Source organism: Taudactylus pleione, unplaced genomic scaffold (assembly GCF_031769625.1).
Source record: "Taudactylus pleione unplaced genomic scaffold, aTauple2 ptg000225l, whole genome shotgun sequence".
In the NCBI taxonomy this organism is placed as follows: Eukaryota; Metazoa; Chordata; class Amphibia; order Anura; family Myobatrachidae; genus Taudactylus; species Taudactylus pleione.
The window spans coordinates 170,856-189,315 of NW_028284627.1; the positions used below are offsets into that span (position 1 = coordinate 170,856).

At 44.6% G+C, this 18,460-nt stretch overlaps 1 protein-coding gene across 1 annotated transcript; it reads left to right on the top strand.

Annotated features, from left to right (window-relative positions):
- Positions 1–3,123: 3,123 nt before the first annotated feature.
- LOC148517196 (uncharacterized) lies at positions 3,124–18,460 on the top strand. The gene is made up of 3 exons (XM_088478960.1): positions 3,124–3,205; positions 8,841–8,923; positions 17,450–18,460. The coding sequence occupies exons 1-3, from the start codon at positions 3,124–3,126 to the stop codon at positions 18,458–18,460; spliced, it is 1,176 nt and encodes a 391-aa protein (XP_088335086.1).

The following is an 18,460-nucleotide window of genomic DNA, read 5'->3' on the forward strand; positions in this document are numbered from 1 at the left end:
CACTGTATTTTAGTAAAAATAATGTTAATAAATAGAGCCCATAGTATGCATTTAGAAACTAAAGTAACTAGGGGCCTGATTCAGAGATGGACGCAAAGGCGAATACGCACCCAATCGGGCAATTGCCATCACGCATGCGTATAAGCCACACTACATGTGCACAGCGATTGCACTGCGATAACGTATGCACATAGGATTCCATCGCAGAGTGAGTGACAGCATTTGGGGTGGTAATGGGGGGTGGTCTGAAAAACGCAAGCGTGCCTGCCCATTTAAAAGCCGTTACATGGGGGTGCATAAATTAGATACTGTGAGTGCATACGCAGCTCTGCGTGTCAGAAGACCTCCCAAGACTGCAGCAAGTCAGACCTGCCACAAGGGTAGATGGGTGTCGATGTTACCAATATTTACGCAAGTATGCGTCGGCGCACGCAGGTAAGAAGGCAACAGTGGGCGTCTTTATGCTCGGGTGGTCTTTGCTAACATTAGCATAATTTTGATGCTTTGTTGCGCACGAAATCGCAGCTGCGATCGCATTAACTTCCGTCTCTGAATCAGATATTATCACTACATTACAGATAAAACAAACAACTACCATACTTTGTACTGTACCTCTCACCAGTAATATGGTTGGCAAGAATTACGCTTATATACAAAACCTGAGGGACCCGGGCGCATTATTCTTTCATGAAGTCTGTTTGGTACTTTTCTGTCAAGGTAAAAATAATTTGTTTAATAAAGAATATGCCTTCATATCCTATAGATAAAATATGAATGGGATTATTACTTTGGTTTGGAAGCATAGCACACTCACATCCGTACACCGTACATCCGCACATTTGGTGCCGTACACCGACAGGAGCCGGATGTTTCTGAAATTATGTTTCTTAATTTATTATCTCCCAATCTATGTGTTTACTTGCTGACAGACCACTCATCCTATTGTAACGTAAAATTAGAGAATACTGGATATAGAAATATCTACTAGACCAATAATGCAAAGTAAACAAACTGTTTTTCATATTTTGGGGATTTTTATTTTACATTTCAGAAGAACCTGCTTCTTATTATTATAATGTTTTTTTTAGGAACTACTTTATTTGCATAACACGCATCGCAAGGAGGCGACATAAAACTCTCCCTTACTGTCCGCGTTGTTTCAGTGAGCCTGTCTGCATTTACAGGAAATCTGGCTATAATGATTTAGCAAGAGATGAAATTACAGGAATATAATGAATAGAATATTAGGTTTGGGGTGATATGCGATCTGGTTTTTTTAAAGACGATTTCAATTCTGGATGCAAAATAATAGCAAGATTAGACACTCAACTGGCTCTGAACCATGAGGGAACAGGAACTCTACTGGACTTTCTTGCCTAGATGTTAGTCACGAGCAGACCATAGTAATTATATTGTTCCAGAGAAAAGAGCTATAAGTAGCAGAAGTGTTACATAATCTGCCCTTCATTCTGGCTACAGTATGGTGTAACACAATTGGCACTGGGTTTCAAAAAACAAATTTTCGGAAAGAAATAACCTAGCACTTTGGGATTTTCTGGTATCAGGAAGATTTATAGCAACATTTATTTTAGTGTGCACAGATACTCTCGGAAACATTGATATATGGTTTAAAATAAACAGCCACAAAAACCTATAATAATGTAAATCTTTAGGAGTGTTAAACCAGCATTCGCATTAGTAGAACGTTGCAACTGGAATGATGAATCTTGAAGCAAGAAGAAAGCTTTGTTATATAATATAAATACTGTATATAAATGATGTAAACATGTTAAGGTTCATCTACTAAACAATTTAAATATTCAGGAACGCAGCACATTTCCTTTTACGTACCATAAATGCACCTTATCTAAAAACATTACTTGAAACTTTTTGCAGGATTCTGGGTCAAAAAGAGTTAAGACATGACTACCAAGTACACAAAACTAGCACTATAAGAGCAATTTCAATGACTTTCCTCTCCTAGATCACTGCCAGATCGAGCCTCAACCTTAGATACGTCATGAGTATGGGGGGGCTAAGTGGTGACCATCTTAATAACATGTGCCACTATAGTACATTTTAAATGTTTTTGAATTTGTTTTTATTCCGTTTCTCCAGAAAATGTAGTTTCCTATATAAAGTGCATCTGGCTGGTGTAGAAAGCATCTCATTCTAGGGAGGCTCATGTATCCCACCACATAGATGCAGCAGCCCACTAAATCAGGCGTCCTCTCTTGTACTGTAGCTAGAAATCTAATTTTACATTTAGGTAGAACATGAGGGGCATGAGTGGCGTTTAACCGGTATGCAGTCGGGAAGCCGGCGGACTTAATCCCGACAGTCGGCTTCCCGACCTGGCAAGGGTCTAAAGACAGCCGTCGATATGCCGTCGCCTGTCATTAGACATATGCCAGGAGACCGACGCCCAGCATCCCGAACGAAGGGACGCCGGGCGCCAAGCGCGGGGGGGGAGGGTTAGGTTTAGGGCTCCTGGGGAGACTTAGGGGTAGGCACCCCCCAGGAGGTTAGGGTTAGGCTAGGGGAAGGGGGGGGTTAGGGTAAGGCACCCTTGGGGGGAGGTTAGGGTTAGGCACCTCCCCGGGGGAACTTAGGTTTAGGCAGAGGGAAGGGCGGGTTAGGTTAGTCACTTAGAGGGGGGATTAGGGTTAGGTACTGGGGGGGAGGTTAGGGTTAGGCACCCCCAAGGGAGGGTTAGGGTTAGGGGGTAGAATTAGGATAGCTAATACTTACCTGAGGACGATCGGGATTTCCACTGCTGCCAGGATGCTGGTGTCGGGATTCCAACCATAAATCATACCGGTTCCGTTTAACCCATATTCTTAAAAAACTCTCAAATGTCAATTTATATTTCACATTTTAGAAGAGGCAAACTGTTCCACACCCCCAATACATCATCTTGCAGATATACTTCATGTGATTTACTTCAGGTACATTATGTCACAAAACATCACTTACGCTGCAAGCCAGAATTCTTGGGGCTTCATCAGTGAGCCTTAGTTAGTATACGATCTATATTACACTTACCCTGGAATATCCGTTAGCACACTATTAATGACTACAATGATCTGAAAGGTTTGGCTATGTATCACATCGGGTACTACAATGGGCTATCACAGTAGTCCTCAACTCCAGTCTTCAAGTACCCGCAACATGTCATGTTTTCTGGATTTCTATCTTGAAACAGGTGGGATGAACTCACTTGTGCATGATTAATTAAAGCCACAAAACATGACCTGTTGGGGGTCTGGTCTGGACTGGAGGTGAGAAATATGGGCACAAATGAAATACACATGTGGTGTTTGAAAGCAAATAAGGATAATTTATTATAATGTAGTTGGGGATGATAAGATTTCTGTAGGGCAGGTGTTTTCAAAGCCAGTTTACAAGTACCCCCAGCAGTTCATGTTTTTAGGATTTCTGTCTGGAGAAACAGGTGGGATAAGTACTGACCAAGCAATATACAGTAGATGAATTCAGCTGTGCATGAATAAAGATATCCTGAAAACATGAGTTGTTGGGGGTATGGAATGGAGATGAAAAATTCTGGTGTAGGGGCAGGATTGTGCTGGAGAGGGAAACCAGTTTAACAATTAACATACTGGTGATACTCCTTATGACTAATTTAGGACATATTACATTGTGTAGTTGGTCTGTTCAACAGCTTTCTGGCTCTGTCTTCAGAGTAAACACTAATGAATATCAGAAATCACTGCACTCATCTCTCATGTTGCTCCTCCCTCTTGTTTTTTCATTTTTACTGCCGTTGGCTCCTTTGTAAAATGCTCGAGCTGATTGTATAATGTTCCCAGCTGCTTCGAGAATGTCAACTCGTAAAGTGTAGAAAAATCTGCACAAGTTGCTTTCAGTGTACACGGCTATTGTATTATGGTGACGGGATGAAGTATGAAACGAGAAATCAGGAAGTGAAAACCAACTTGTTTTCTTATAGAGTATAATAAACACGAGATTACCTGGATCAAGGACAAGGATGAAATGTCTGTGACACCTACACCTAAAGGAAGCGTCAGACTGTGGAAAGCCCACCAATATATATATATATATATATATATATATATATAACAAAACTGATGTAAAGCGCTCAATGTGTAAATAAGTGCAATGTTGCAATGGTGCAGATAATAAATTAGACCTAAAATATATATGAATTTATATGCACACTTCTGAAACCTGGGTATGTGTGCAAATTGCAATGATAGAGTGCAGACCGTGCAAAAAGTGCAAATCAGTATAATATATATACATATATAAATAACTTTAGTACATACAACAGTGAAAATATAAGGAAATGTAATTATAACATAGAAATGCCCTAAATGTATAGGGCAACATACATACAGCAAACTGTTTATTTGCAGATTTCCGGTACCATCGGCAAGGAAATCACAACATGCGTCTGGGAATTATAGATCATAGAGAGATAGGCATTGAAATGTACTCTGTAAATGTAATGTAATGTAGCCATTTTAGACTTGTTCCTCGGCGGGAAAACGGACACAAAGGGCTGTTGGAGACTGAACTATTACAATGCAAACTGACCTATGAACTGTATCGTAACAGAAGAACCAGGAAAGAAGAACCAATGGGATTATGCCAACTTGTTCTATTGTATTGCCTATCTCTGTAAGGGTACATATATAAGCACTCTGAATCTGATAGTTAGTCATCATTTTCATGCTATTGACGGAGGCTTCACCTTTGATGCTGGAAATCTGGATCCAGAGCGCATGCGTATGTATTCGACTGAACCTAGCGATTGTATAATTTGTTTGCGCCAATTGTATTTGGTTCACAGTGTGTAACTATATGCTTTTTGTTGAATAATATATTTTTGTGCTTTGGAACCACAATCAAAGCCTGGAAAGCAATTATTTCTTGTACGACTTATAACGCTAAATAGCGACATTTAGGGTGTATAGATCATTAGGAATTCCTTTTATATATATATATATATATATATTGTTTATATATATATATATATATATCACTACTCACCCTTGCAGATCCACACCTCAACCTTGGCATTCCAAATGCATCAGATACCTGTAAAGGTGTTCACAAACCGCTGAGCGATAGTGGAAAGGTCACGCTCTAAGGCAGATTTTCTCCATTTTAAATGTATGCTCTCATCCTACAGTGCTGCCCTTTCTCTCAACAGTCATATTTCAAGAACCTCATCTCCTCCCAGCGTCTCTTCACAACCTTCAACTGCCTCCTCTGCCCACCCCCTCCTCACCTCCCCTTCTCACTCTCTGCCCTTGAATGTGCTACCTACTTTACCTCTAAAATTGACTCCATACGTCAGGATATTTTATCCCACCAGTCCCCCAGCATCTGACATCTGACATCCCTCTCCCCTGTATCTGGAGAGGAAGTCATGGCCCTTATCCATTCCTCCCCCCCCTTCCACCTCCCCCCTTGACCCTATACCTTCACATTTCATCTGCTACCTCTCTCCTTGTGCTTGTTCCCAACTTGCCCACCTCCCCAATCAATCCCTCTAATCTGACACTGTCCCTTCTGCATTCAAACATGCCCTTGTCTCCCCCATTCTTAAAAAACCTACCCTTGATCCTAACACTCTCGCCAACTACCGACCCATCTCTCTCCTCCCTTTTGCATCCAAACTCCTTGAACGTATTGTCTACAACCGCCTTACCACCTTATTTCCTCCCACTCCCTCCGTGACCCTTTTCAGTCTCACTTCCGCTCTCTCCACTCCACTGAAACTGCCCTCACTAAAGTCAGAAACGACCTCTTTGCTGCCAAATTCAAAGGCCACTACTCTCTGCTCATTCTCCTTGACCTTTCTGCTGCTTTTGACACTGTAGACCACCCTCTCCTGCTGCAAATCCTTCACTCCCTTGGTCTACATGAAATTGCCCTCTCCTGGCTTACCTCCTACCTGTCTGACTGATCCTTCTCTGTCTCCTCTCATGATTTATCTCCCCCCCCACATCCTCTCACAGTAGGTTTTACCCAAGGTTCTGTTCTTGGACCACTCCTTTTCTCCCTCTATTCGTCCTCTCTAGGTGAACTCATCAGCTCTTTTGACCTCCATTATCATCTCTATGTTGATGACACTCAGATCTACCTTTCCTCCCCTGACCTCTCTCCCTCTCTCCTCACTCGTATCTCCCACTGTCTCTCTGCTACATCTTCCTGGATGTCCCAGTGATTTCTTAAACTTAATATGTCTAAGACAGAGATGATCATCTTCCCACCCTCCCACATAACCGCACTTCCCACCATTTCTTTATCAATTGATGGCACAACTATCTCCTCTAGCCCCAAAGTGTGCTGTCTTGGAGTTATCCTGGACTCCTCCATCTCCTTCAAACCACATATCCAGAACCTGTCACAGTCCTGTCGTTTCCATCTCAAAAATATTTCTAGGATCAGACCCTTTCTCACCCAGGATGCTACTAAGACCCTCATACACTCACTGGTCATCTCCAGATTGGATTACTGTAACCTCCTCCTATCTGGCCTCCGCAATTCCCATCTCTCTCCTCTCCAGTCTGTCATCAATGCTGCCGCTTTACTCCTCTATCTCTCCAAATGCTGTACATCTGCCTCCCTTCTCTTACAAGCCCTCCACTGGCTCCCCTTCCCTTTCAGAACCCAATTCAAGGTTCTCACACTCGCTTACAAAGCCCTCACACACTCCTCTCCCATTTACATCTCTGACCTCATCTCCCTTCACTCTCCTGTCTGCCCTCTTCGTTCAACAAATGCACGCTGCCTCTCATGCCAAGTGATTACTTCTTCCAACTCCCACCTCCAAGATTTTGCCTGTGCTGCTCCCAGCCTTTGGAACTCTCTCCCCATCAGACTCTCCACCTCTCTACAATCCTTCAAACGTGCTCTCAAGACCCACTACTTCATCAAAGCCTTCCAGCTCTCATCTTAAATAGCTGCTACATGCTCCCTCCTCCCTGTCTTCCCCATCTGTATCATGCCCGTCTGTTTGCCCCTCCCCTTGAGAATGTAAGCTCTTGTGAGCAGGGCCCTCTACCCTCTTGTGCTTCTCCTTACTTTATTTTCATCTACTTCTTACTCACCACTAGGACACCTAACACTTGGTTGCTTATGCTCTGTTGCTTATTTGGATGTTATGGCCACCAATGTATCAATGTATATTATCCATGTCCTTGTCCTGCATTGTATTGTATTGTATTGTATTGTACTGTAAGTTACTTTTTTGGTTATGTACTTTGTAAGGCGCTGTGGAAAACTTGTGGTGCCATATAAATAAACGATGATGATAATAATAATAATAATAATAATAATAGATATGGAACCAGTTTGCAGATGCCCATGTACATGGTGCTTTACCTTCTTGCCTGCAGGTGGCACTGTATACTTTTGCTCTCTGTACAGAGGCCCTGATTCAGAGCCGAACGCTCTGACAGAGCGCTCGCTCTGAATCAGGGCCGTCCCTCTGAATTTTGGAGCGGTCTCCTGGCCGCTCGCATAACTTTGGGTGACCACCCACAGCTATAGCGAGCAACCAAAAAGATGGTCGCGATCGGGCTTGCGACGAAACCCTTGTGCTAGGGTCTCGTGGCCGCAAGCCCTGGAGTGCTTTCGGCTCTATCAGAGCCGAAAGCACTCCCACTGACATCACTTGTGATGTCAGTGGGGCCGGCCCCAGATGGTAGGCGTTCCCATGGGAACGCCTCCATCTGGCCAGCCACGCCCCCGGCACGCCCACCAAAGGGGGCGTGCTGTCACTCACCATCGACAGCACGCCCCCTTTGTAGCAAGACCCATAGCGACGGCTTGCCCGTCGCTATCCGGGTCTCGCGCATGTGCATGACAGAGCCGCCTCTGTCGTGCGCATGCGCACTGGCCTAACATCGACACGCTTGCGAGCGCTCAGCGGTCTGAATTAGGCCCATAGTGTGCTGGCATTTATTGATTTAGTGCAGGATGAGAAAAGCATCAGCATTATAAACTTTATAATCAAAGATAAACTAAGAGGGTAAATCAGATAAGGGCGCAAAAGAACAAAGACATTGATACACCCATTAATACAATTGTTCTTTTGAGTGATTGCTTTATATTGAAAACATTTAGATTGTTATCCACTGTAATTTATCTCTATAGGTCTTATTTTTTATAACAATCTAAATGTATTCACTATAAAGCAATTACACAAAAGAACAATTGTATTAATGGATACAAGTAGGCTTTGTATCACACTAATGCTGCATTTACATTGATCGAGTGCTTTGAACAGTGTATCCCAAGGCTTCTGCAGTTCAGTCTGTTAATATATTCCTGAAATTATGTCAATAGTTATTTTATCAACAAATTAATTCAATATTCATTTATTATTTGTAATAAGAGAAAAATGAAAGATCAGGATAAATCAATATGTGTTAAATGTCAATGTGTGTAATTTGCCATTTTCAGCATAAAATTTGTTGTCCAAAAATGAAATTATAATCTACAGTTAATAGCAATTCTACAAACTATATTCTTTGCAATTTGATTTGCAAACTCAATTGTGATTTTTTTTTATAATGGAAAACATCTGATACATTTTTTGCCATAAGGAATTGCAGGGCCCATAGTTCTCGGAATGGGGGAAGGGCGCCCCTGCCAACAATTCAAAGGGGCGGGCCGTGGACGGTCAGGGGCTGTGCTTCATAGCAATAGGCAGTTAAAAGACCGCACATTACACCTCCCCCTCCTTGCGGTGCAGGGCCGTTCAGCCTATTGCCATAAAGCACAGCTCTTGACCGTCCGCGGATGCCGCTCCAGTCCCTGCGTTAATCCCATTTCCTCTTCAGCTACAGAGGACCTGGACGTGAAGACGAAAGTGCGGTTCCATGTCCACGGCGGTTCCATGCCCATGGTGCTCCAGCGCAACAGAGTAAGTTGGAGGAGGGGCAGGAGGAGGAACTATTTTATGTTGCCCTCCCCCAACATAAAATTGATCTGACGCCCCTGGCAGGGCCGAATTAACAATGGGGCAGCTGGGCTCCAGGCCTCCACATAAAAATAGGCCCATCATCATGGCAGCATGATAATAACCAACTGTTTTTTTTTCAAAATTGCAATTTTTGTGTATTTAGGGAAACATTGGGGCTGATGGTGTAGAACAGTGATTCCCAACCTCAAGGCACACTAACAGTCCTGGTTTTAGTGATATCCATGATTGTGCACAGATGGTTAAATCAATATAACTGAGGTACTAATTAAGTCACTTGCCCAAGTGTGGCTATCCGTAAAACCTGGACTGTTAGTGTGCCTTGAGGACCGTGGTTGGGAACCCTTGGTGTAGAGGATGTACACACCCACATGGCACAGGCTACACCCACAATGCAGGGTCACAGCTCCTCCCCTTCTCAGTATAGGCAACTGAACATTTACAGCACCAGGCCCATGTGCCCCTTAATCCGGCACCGGATGTTTCACTCATTTCTTCCACAGCGTTTTAATATCTGCACAAAGAGTGTTTTCTGCACAACTTTCCTCCCTCCCAGTATTATCTGCCCCTCTATTGCCCAATACATCCCGTCCTTTTGAAAAGAACTCACAGGTTATGTAAAAAAAAGAGAAGGGGGGGGATTTTTTTTATTCTGTAATACATTCTAGAAAACTAATGCTATAAACTGATTGGTTGCTATGGGTTACTATGGTTGCTAGTAAATCTACCTAGAGTGAATGCATAGGGGGAGGGGCCCTAGATTGCACACCCTAAGCACAATGTGAGGTGCTACCTGCTGAGACTAGTAGTGCTACAGGCAGAAAAAGAGAAAAAATGCAAGTGCACACTCTAACCATGCTAAACACGGGAGCCCCCAGGCCAACCCAGCAGAAAAGCCTCATACACTTTTAATTATAACCTCTTACTTATGTAAGACTTAACACTTAGGAGTTTCTTTATAATTATTTAACCATCACTTGCAATCTCGCACTCGTGTGATGCCATGGGGCGGTTCTGCTGGGTTGGCCTGGGGGGTCCCGTGCCCTGTATTTGTTCCATAGGAGTGTTAGGGACCTACCTGATAGAGGTCACCAGGATGCGGTGGGCAGGCCCATAATTATGGCCATTATTATGCTAAGAACCTCTTTGATGCAATATAGCAGTATTATTATTAGGTTTAGCATGGTTAGAGTGTGCACTTGCATTTTTTCTCTCTACCCAGAGAAAATGTTTAACCTAAACCCCTAACCCAACTAGTTATTATAACCATCACTGCTGTTTATGGACCAGTGTTGGCAGTGATTAATACAGAGCCCGTCACTTTGATCAGTTAGTACAGATGATCAGCAGCGGTACAAGGCTCGGGAGAACCAGGTGGTCATGAGCTCTGTACACCATTACACAGATGGTGTAATGGTTAGATATGCTGCCTCACTGCACTGAGGTCACAGGTTTGGTTCCTACCACAGACCTGTGTGAAGTTTGCATTCGATTCCCACCACGGCCCTAACTGTGTAGAGTTTGTATATTCTTCCCATGTTATGTACTGGGTACTTCGGTTTTCTCCCACAGTCCAAAAAATATAGTGATAGGTTAATTGGGTACGACAAAAAATTACCCCTAGTGTGTATGTGTGTGTACATGGAACATAGGAGTCTATTCATGAAGCAGAGAAAGCCCTGTTTAGCTGAAATCAGGGCTCTTCTCTGCTTCGTGTAATTCATGGAGCAAATCCCGACGCCTGTCATTTTACCTACACCGGGAGCCCGGTGCCCCGATCGAAGGCAAGCCGGGTGCGGACAGCCGCTTGGGGGGGGGGAGGGTTAGGTTTAGGGCTCCCCGGGGGGACTTAGGGGTAGGCACCCTCCCGGGAGGGTTAGGTTTAGGCTAGAGAAATTAGGGTTAGGCACCACCCCAGAGACTTAGGTTTAGGCAGAGGGGAAGTGGGGGGTTAGGTTTAGGCACTTAGAGAGGGGATTAGGGTTAGGCACTGGGGGGGGGGAGGTTAGGGTTAGGCACCCCTAAGGGAGGGTTAGGGTTAGAGAGGGGGGGAAAGATTAGGGTTACTTACCTTTAGCAGAAGTCGGGATCTTCACCTCTGCCAGGCATGCGCTGTTGGGATTTGAACCGCTGGCCATGCAGCCAATACATACTGATCCCTAAAGAATCTGTACTGATTTGTCCCCATGTTTCCTGACATCAGTGAAGTGACTAAGGGCCTGATTCTGTACTATACTCTAATTTCGCCGCTGCTGCGTCATGGTACACACCTTGATATGTGAAAATATGCAAATGCTGCAGCCGCCGGGAGATGTAATGGAACACCCACCTGCGGCTTTGCAAATAGAAGCATTTGTGTAACATGTCGCATATTACTGATAACCTGTAAACATGTAATGTAACGAAGAGAGAATTTAAAATAAAAGAAAAAATAACGTGACACAGAGGGACTAATATACTTATTAGAATGCAGATGTAGTTACCAATATATAGGATAGACAAAGAGGAAAATAAAATCCAGAATTGCAGATCAAAAATGGACTGCAATCTCATAACGTTTCAAAACACTTTTGTGAACAACATAATAAAAACCCTTCAGAATTGAATTTCATGGGAATTCAAAAAATTCAGAAAAATTAGAGGAGGAGATCATTCCCAATCATTAATAAAAAAGGAAACAGAAAGGATTTTTGCTATGCACACCCTACAACCAAATGGTCTGAATATTGACATAGAAATTATTGCTTTTTTATATACTTTTTAATTTCCTTTGCACAGAATTATCAAAGTGTTTATATACTATAACAACTACATTTATAAATTAATTTACATCATACTATTTTTTAGCTAACACTATTTTAGATAGAAGCGCGATTCCATCTTTTTCTTTCTTATTTTATCTTCGGCATCATTATAGTATAAACACACGGTAGCCGCTTTTTTTACCTGGAAGGCAAATTTCGACTTCCGTTTTTTCAATAAAGTTTTTCTCTATAAATAGAGATTTTATCTTATTTAAAGTCATCCTTGATAAAGGGCAGAAGTGCCTGAAACGCGTTGGGTGCTGACACCACAAAGAACATTCTTTCCATACTGGAGCATCGCGTATACCATTGGAAGAAGCAGACAAGCACGGAGGGAACCAGCCAGCGGCGGTGAAGACCGGCAACGGAAGGTAGGCATAGACAGGGCAAGCTAGCTAGACCTACCTGCAGCCACCCGGTAATAGCCTTGCTACTGGCAATATTGGAACCCACAGCAAAACGCATTTAAAAGACTTTTAACTGTGCAAAAGAGCTTTATAAACACTTATTACCCATTAACAACCCCTTTTCTTTCCTACAGGAATCGCGCTACACATAAATTAAGTTTTATATCATTTACAAGCGCTCATTTTTCCAGCTATTACTTTGTTTCTTTTATAAAGTGAGCTACCATATTTTTGTATATTTTGTTTCAGTAGCGCAGCATTACATATTTAATTGAAACCTGTACACATCGGCATAGCTTACATCTCTGAATCAGGAGTGTAACTGAGGGCCTGATTCAGTAAGGATCGATATTGCGTACGCAGCTGTGAATTCATATGGAACGTCGTTGCAAATGTATGCTAATGGCCACCATAGCTCATCCGGCATAGAGACACCCACTGCTGCTTTCTCACATCCATCGAAGCATATTGGCCCGTCACGCACAATTACAGCAGGTCTGACCAGCAGCAGAAACTGCAAGTCTCATCGCTCGCAGAGAACTCTCATGCTGCGTATGCAATCGCAGTGGCTAATTGATGCACGCCCAGGAAACGGCGTTCAACCGGACAGACACGCCTGCAGTTTTCCAGCCACTCCCCTGTCACCACCCCCTAACACTCGCAGCCTGTCACTCACTCTGCGATGGATTCCTCAGTGCATCCGTAATCGCAGTGTGATCGCAGCGCATGCGCAGTGCGGTCCATAACATGCGCAGTATTTAACAATCGATCGATTTGTGTACGTAATTGCAATTGCTTACGCTGCTGATTCAGGCCCTGAATGCATTAAATATGCCCTTGAGAGGTTGGCAGCACAGACACAATCAGTGAGCAGTGTGTTTGTGCAGAGATGTGTCAGGCTCACTTGAAAAATGTCTGTTGTGGAAACTTGGGAAATCTAGGACACTCCGGATATTTCTGAAGCTCTCTCAGTAGGATGCTAGGACAGACACTGTGCAAGTAATCTACAAGTCAGATGTTACTAACGGAGTTAATGCAGCATTCAGGAATCCATCACATTGTCTTCAGTTGAGGTTTCCCCTGGGAATAGAGCAATGTGGAAACGCCTGGTGTAACTGAGGACTCAGCCACTCTCTCTACCAGCCTGGCTGTTTCCATAAACTGGCTGCTTCCAGTCACAACTGCACTGCCACAAACTACATGCTGCCAACGTTGGTAACTGAGATCCCTGTTATTGTAGCCAGTTACATTTTTTCTCTGAAGTGAATAGAACAATCATTGTGCAGATAGATCACACTTGAGAGTGCTGTCTCTGCATCGCTTATCCCTGTCTTATAATGTCCTCCTGAGACCTGCGCTGCTATTATAATCCATATTTCATATGAACAAGCTTACACTGAAAGTGCTTCCAGGGCACATTTAAACAAAACAGTAAGAAAAGAATAACATATAGATTTCATCAGGTAACCCTTATGGCTTCTTGGTTCATATGTTTGTCTATTGCAGTCCTGGACATCCTGTGGCTTTCCAACTGTTGTGAAACTACAAGTCCCAGCATGTTTTACCAGCTGATTAATGGGAGGATATGCTGGGATTTGTAGTTTCACAACTGCTGAAGAGACACAGGTTAGCCAGGGCTGCCCTAGATAAACATGTGAAGCTAGAGTCTGGATTATTATTAAATAATAGCTTGTTTCTATTAGCAGAGTATTGGTAGGTGTATGGGGAACTAGAGCTTATACATTAGAAACTGCAGGGCCCATAACCCATACCCTCCAACTATACCGATATAGCCGCTACAGTACCGATTTTTAAAGGTTTGTACCGGCAACATGGGTGTACCGTTTTGTACCGGTGGGGTACAATCATCTGAATTCTTTAGCAGCGCTGCTGGGATACAGGACTCCCGCAGCGCTGCTGAGTGACAGGCGGCTCCGCTGCGTCCTCGCTGGTGGTCTGTAGTGCACTCAGCACTGATGCTGATGTAATCACGCCAGCGCTGGTGATCAGAAGTCAGAGCCCAGCCAGTGCCAGCTGCCTCCAGGCCCCATGTACAGCCCTGTGGACACGCCCTTTAAATGTAACCACGCCCCCTTTTGATCGTGGTCACGCCCCTGTACCGGGTTTTCTCAATGAAATGTTGGAGGGTATGAAAACCTATTAGGAGAACTGTGTAACAGTGTAGAGAACAGCAGTCAAGTTGGATGTAGTAGTCCCACAGACACTTTACTCAGGCTTGCTTACCTCCTGATTTGGTCGGGAGCCTCCCGGATATCGGGTGCCGCTCCGGACCCCCTGGAAAGGCAGGCAAGCCTCCTGGCCGCCTTCCCTCCAGGCTACTACTAGAAATCACCGCAGCGGGGGGCCCGATTACGTGATTTGCTCTGAATTCGCTTCATCGTGACTCCGCCCCCTGCTTCACAATGCCTTTATTTTCCGCATTGTGAAGAGGGGGCGGGGCCACGATGACGCGATCGTGTGATAACGCCCCGTCCCCAAAACGGCGTCATAGCCCGGCCACGCCCTCCCTCTGTATGCAGGCATTCAGCTCCCTCCCGAAAGGAGGGAGCTGAATGTCGGCAAGTATGACTTTACCCACCAGGAGGGATTACAGTTGACCAAAGAACTGTATATATGATCAGTGGCGTAACTAGGGCTTTTGGAGCCCAGGGCTAGTTGAAGAAAGGCACCCCCCTCTCCCCCCCACACACATTAAAATAAAAATTAGGCGTGGTCACATACCGAAGGGGCATGGTCACATTCCAAATGGGCGTGGTCACTGAAAATGGGGTGTGCCAACATGATCCGCCAACCAAAAAACACTGTTTAGATCCTGCACTGATAATATAAATTAGTTTCTCAAATCCCGAGGAAAAATGTTCTGTTTATTAAGTACTATTGGACCCATGCAACTCCTTTATGACTTATTATAGGTAGTTAGGTCTATTCCTCGAAGTACACCCAGACCATCTTCTATTCGTACAATGTATTACACCACAAAAGAAAAAGACAAGATTATCTGGTCCAGTGCACTGATAACAAATTTGATAACAAATTAACAGATTAAATACTGAGTCCTATCAGTGCACTGGAACAGACAATCTTGTCTTTTTCTTTTGTGGTGTAATATGACACGCCACCCATTTCTCATCACTTTGGGAACATTCTTTTCCATTCCATATGCACCTTACCTATACGGTGGTTTCTCACAATGTGGGACCTCTGAAGAGATGTATCTTCCCTGGGACAACGGTGTCTTCAGTCGGTATTAAATATTCATGTACTGTAGGTCACATGGTCTGGAAGATGCCTTTTTGTGTAGGAATATTAACAAGGTCATCATCATACAACAGCTGTTTAACCAGACTCGTTCCTCCTGTGTAACTTCCTTCCCCAATGCGTCTCTCAGCCACACAATCTCCCCCTTGTGTCTGTGACACCCATGAAACGGACACCCCTAGGACTGTGAGGGGTTAATACCACTTTGGGCAAGGAAGGAGTTAATACATGTCTCCCCAGCACGTGTGAAGCAAGGGGACAGCTGGTGCTGATTGGATGAGCCTGCCCTGTCTCTCAAGCGGTGGGTGTGGTCAGGTGCCCGCGAAAAAGAGGGCGTGCCAGGAGCTGAGGAGAAGTGTGGCGTGCAGCACGAGGACAGCGGGCAGAGACCGCCAAGCTGCAAAGCTCTAGTGGAGTGTGGAGCAGCCGAGCCGGGAGCGTGGACGCCGGGGACCCGCGGAAGATAGACCGGGTCAGGTGAGCCACAGCAACGAAGAGCAGCACACCATTAAGGCGTCCAGCGCAGCAGCAAGAGCCGCTCGTGGAGGTACACAGCCACAGTGGCAACACGCAGTACAGGGTAATCATCCCCCCTGCCCCATACCACAGCAGCAGCCATCATAGGGTAACTTCAAAGCACCCTCATTTCAGTTATACTACTTATAAGAGAAGTCGCTGTCCTATTGTGATTTATAACTTTTTCTGCCAACCACAAGATGGCCGCAGGCCAACAGCAACAATTGCTTTGAGTTGCCATGCTGCCAACCACAAGATGGCCACCGATTTACTGCAGTATAGACATACAGCTCCAGCAGTGGAAAAGTTACATAGCCTTGCACCAGAGGTAGCTACAGGAGTGGTGAGTGGAAGATTGATTGCACCACAGGCAGAGCTGCACTGACACTCAGTAGTACTGGACTTTCTCATACCTTGTTGCAAATAGCAGAACCTCAGTGTTACTTTCACTTTCAGTATATAGGAGTTATCTGCTTCACTGACCAAGCTTACCACTATTTACCCTGTATGTTTTCCGGACCACACCAAGACTGTCCTATTTCACAGCACAGTGATTCTTTGATACTTGAAAGCTGGAATACACTGCTTAAAGGAGATAATATAGCCCATCAAACTGGGATAGAACTGCGGGACACTTTACAGTAACAGCTGTCTAGGAATATTGAATAACCTGATTGCCTGAGAATTGGATGTGCCTATAGAGAGAAAAGTGGAATTAACATTCAGTGACTGAATTACTGTACTGTGTACAGGACTTCCATACACACTTTGGCGATTCTTCCCTCCCAGATTTAATACTAACAAACGTTACACTAAGTGGGACTAGTACCATGGTCAACTTAAACTGATCTATAAGAGCTCCACCAGCTGCAGCAGCGAAGACGGGTAGGAATACAGTGTTTTGTGTTTAAGGTCATCTGGACATTGAAACTGTTAGTTAGTTTAGTACTGACATCATTGCTGAATTGTTTTCTTGTAGTGTGCAACTGTTTGAGATAAGAATGTATGCTCGATACTGAATTTAACTGTGAATAGTAACGTAAAAGTTGCCTTACATTGTATGGTCATACTGCCGAAGTATTATTACACCAATCCGTATGGTGCCGTGCAAATGCCATTGTTTTTATGTGTAATCTCATTATTGATGTTTTTTCCCACTGATGCAATACAAAGGCTGCCTCATTGAGTGAGGTGTGTTATTTATGCAAGTGCCCTGCCGACTCTCTAATAAACGTGTGTTCACAAAATAAAAAAACACAAGCTGCCTCGTCACCCCTTCATGTGCTTCCATTACTCTCACCTCTCCGTAAAGTCAAGGTTACCACAACTGGCGTCACAAACAGGATTAACGGAGTCCAAAGTGAGAAGGTTGGAAGTATAGAAGAGCCATGTCGACCGATCCACCAGCCCAGGCAGTACTGCCTGCTGGCGCAGGAGCACCGATCAACCCACCTGTGGCACAGATCAATCCTATCACGCTCCCCTATTACTTCGGAGCCCCGTGGCTCCCCACGTATTCTGGTGAGGACCATGGCACAGAAGGAAGCACTCTCACCGAGTTTAAAAGGAAGATGACCTCTATGTTCCGTTTGTACCCGCTAAGTGATCAGCAGCAGGTCGAGATACTCATTGGGCAATTGAAGAATTCGGCGCTCAGGGAAGTGACGTCCTGGCCTGCCAGAGAAAAACAGAACGTAGAACAAGTCCTTAAACGACTAGCGACCACTTTTGATGCCCGTACCTTATCCACCTTGAAAATGAGGTTATATGCATGTAAACAAAAACCTGGGGAGAGTCTGCGTGACTACGCCCTCACCCTGCAGGAGGCCTTGAGGGCAATCCAGGCTGTCGATCAGGAAGAAGTCAGGAACCCGGATGAGACCTTGGTCACCCAATTCATAGAGGGAGCTAACAGAGAAGGAACACGAGTTCAACTGCGACTACTGCGACTACAACTTCCGACGCATACTTTCTTAGACTTTAAAGAAGCGGCTATCAAAATGTTGGGCACGGTCGAAGAGCATAATATGGAATTCCCAGAATTACCTAGTCAGTCCTACTTGGCAGAAGCTGGCTTACGGAATGCATGTCAGGCACCCAAAGAAACCAACCCCACCTCCCATGGACTGCAGCTGCCATCCCCTGACCCAATACAATTGTTGAGGAAACAGATGGAAGAAATGACATTGGGAATGGCAGAGATACGTAGGGAGGTGCATAGCCTAGCTCAATCCCAACCGGCGGATTATGAAGAGCCGCGGTGGCGGCCAAGAAGACAAAGGGCTGATGACTGGTGGGAACCACCCCGGGGACAAGGGAGAAGATCAACAGATCGGTTTGATGCTCTCGGCCATCCCATCTGCAGGCGGTGCCAGAAGGCAGGTCATGTGGAGAAACACTGCAGGCAAGAGGAGACGTTAAACTGCAACACCCCGAGGGTGGGGGTCAAGCCTCGGGGAGAACAGGAGGAGTAG

Excerpts from the sequence above, each read along its gene's own strand:
- LOC148517196 (XM_088478960.1), top strand. The coding sequence starts at position 3,124 with ATGGGCTATCACAGTAGTCCTCAACTCCAGTCTTCAAGTACCCGCAAC. Across the intron at positions 3,206-8,840 it reads GGATTTCTATCTTGAAACAG|CTACAGAGGACCTGGACGTG; the intron begins GTGGGATGAACT and ends TTTCCTCTTCAG. Across the intron at positions 8,924-17,449 it reads TGGTGCTCCAGCGCAACAGA|ATCAATCCTATCACGCTCCC; the intron begins GTAAGTTGGAGG and ends CCTGTGGCACAG.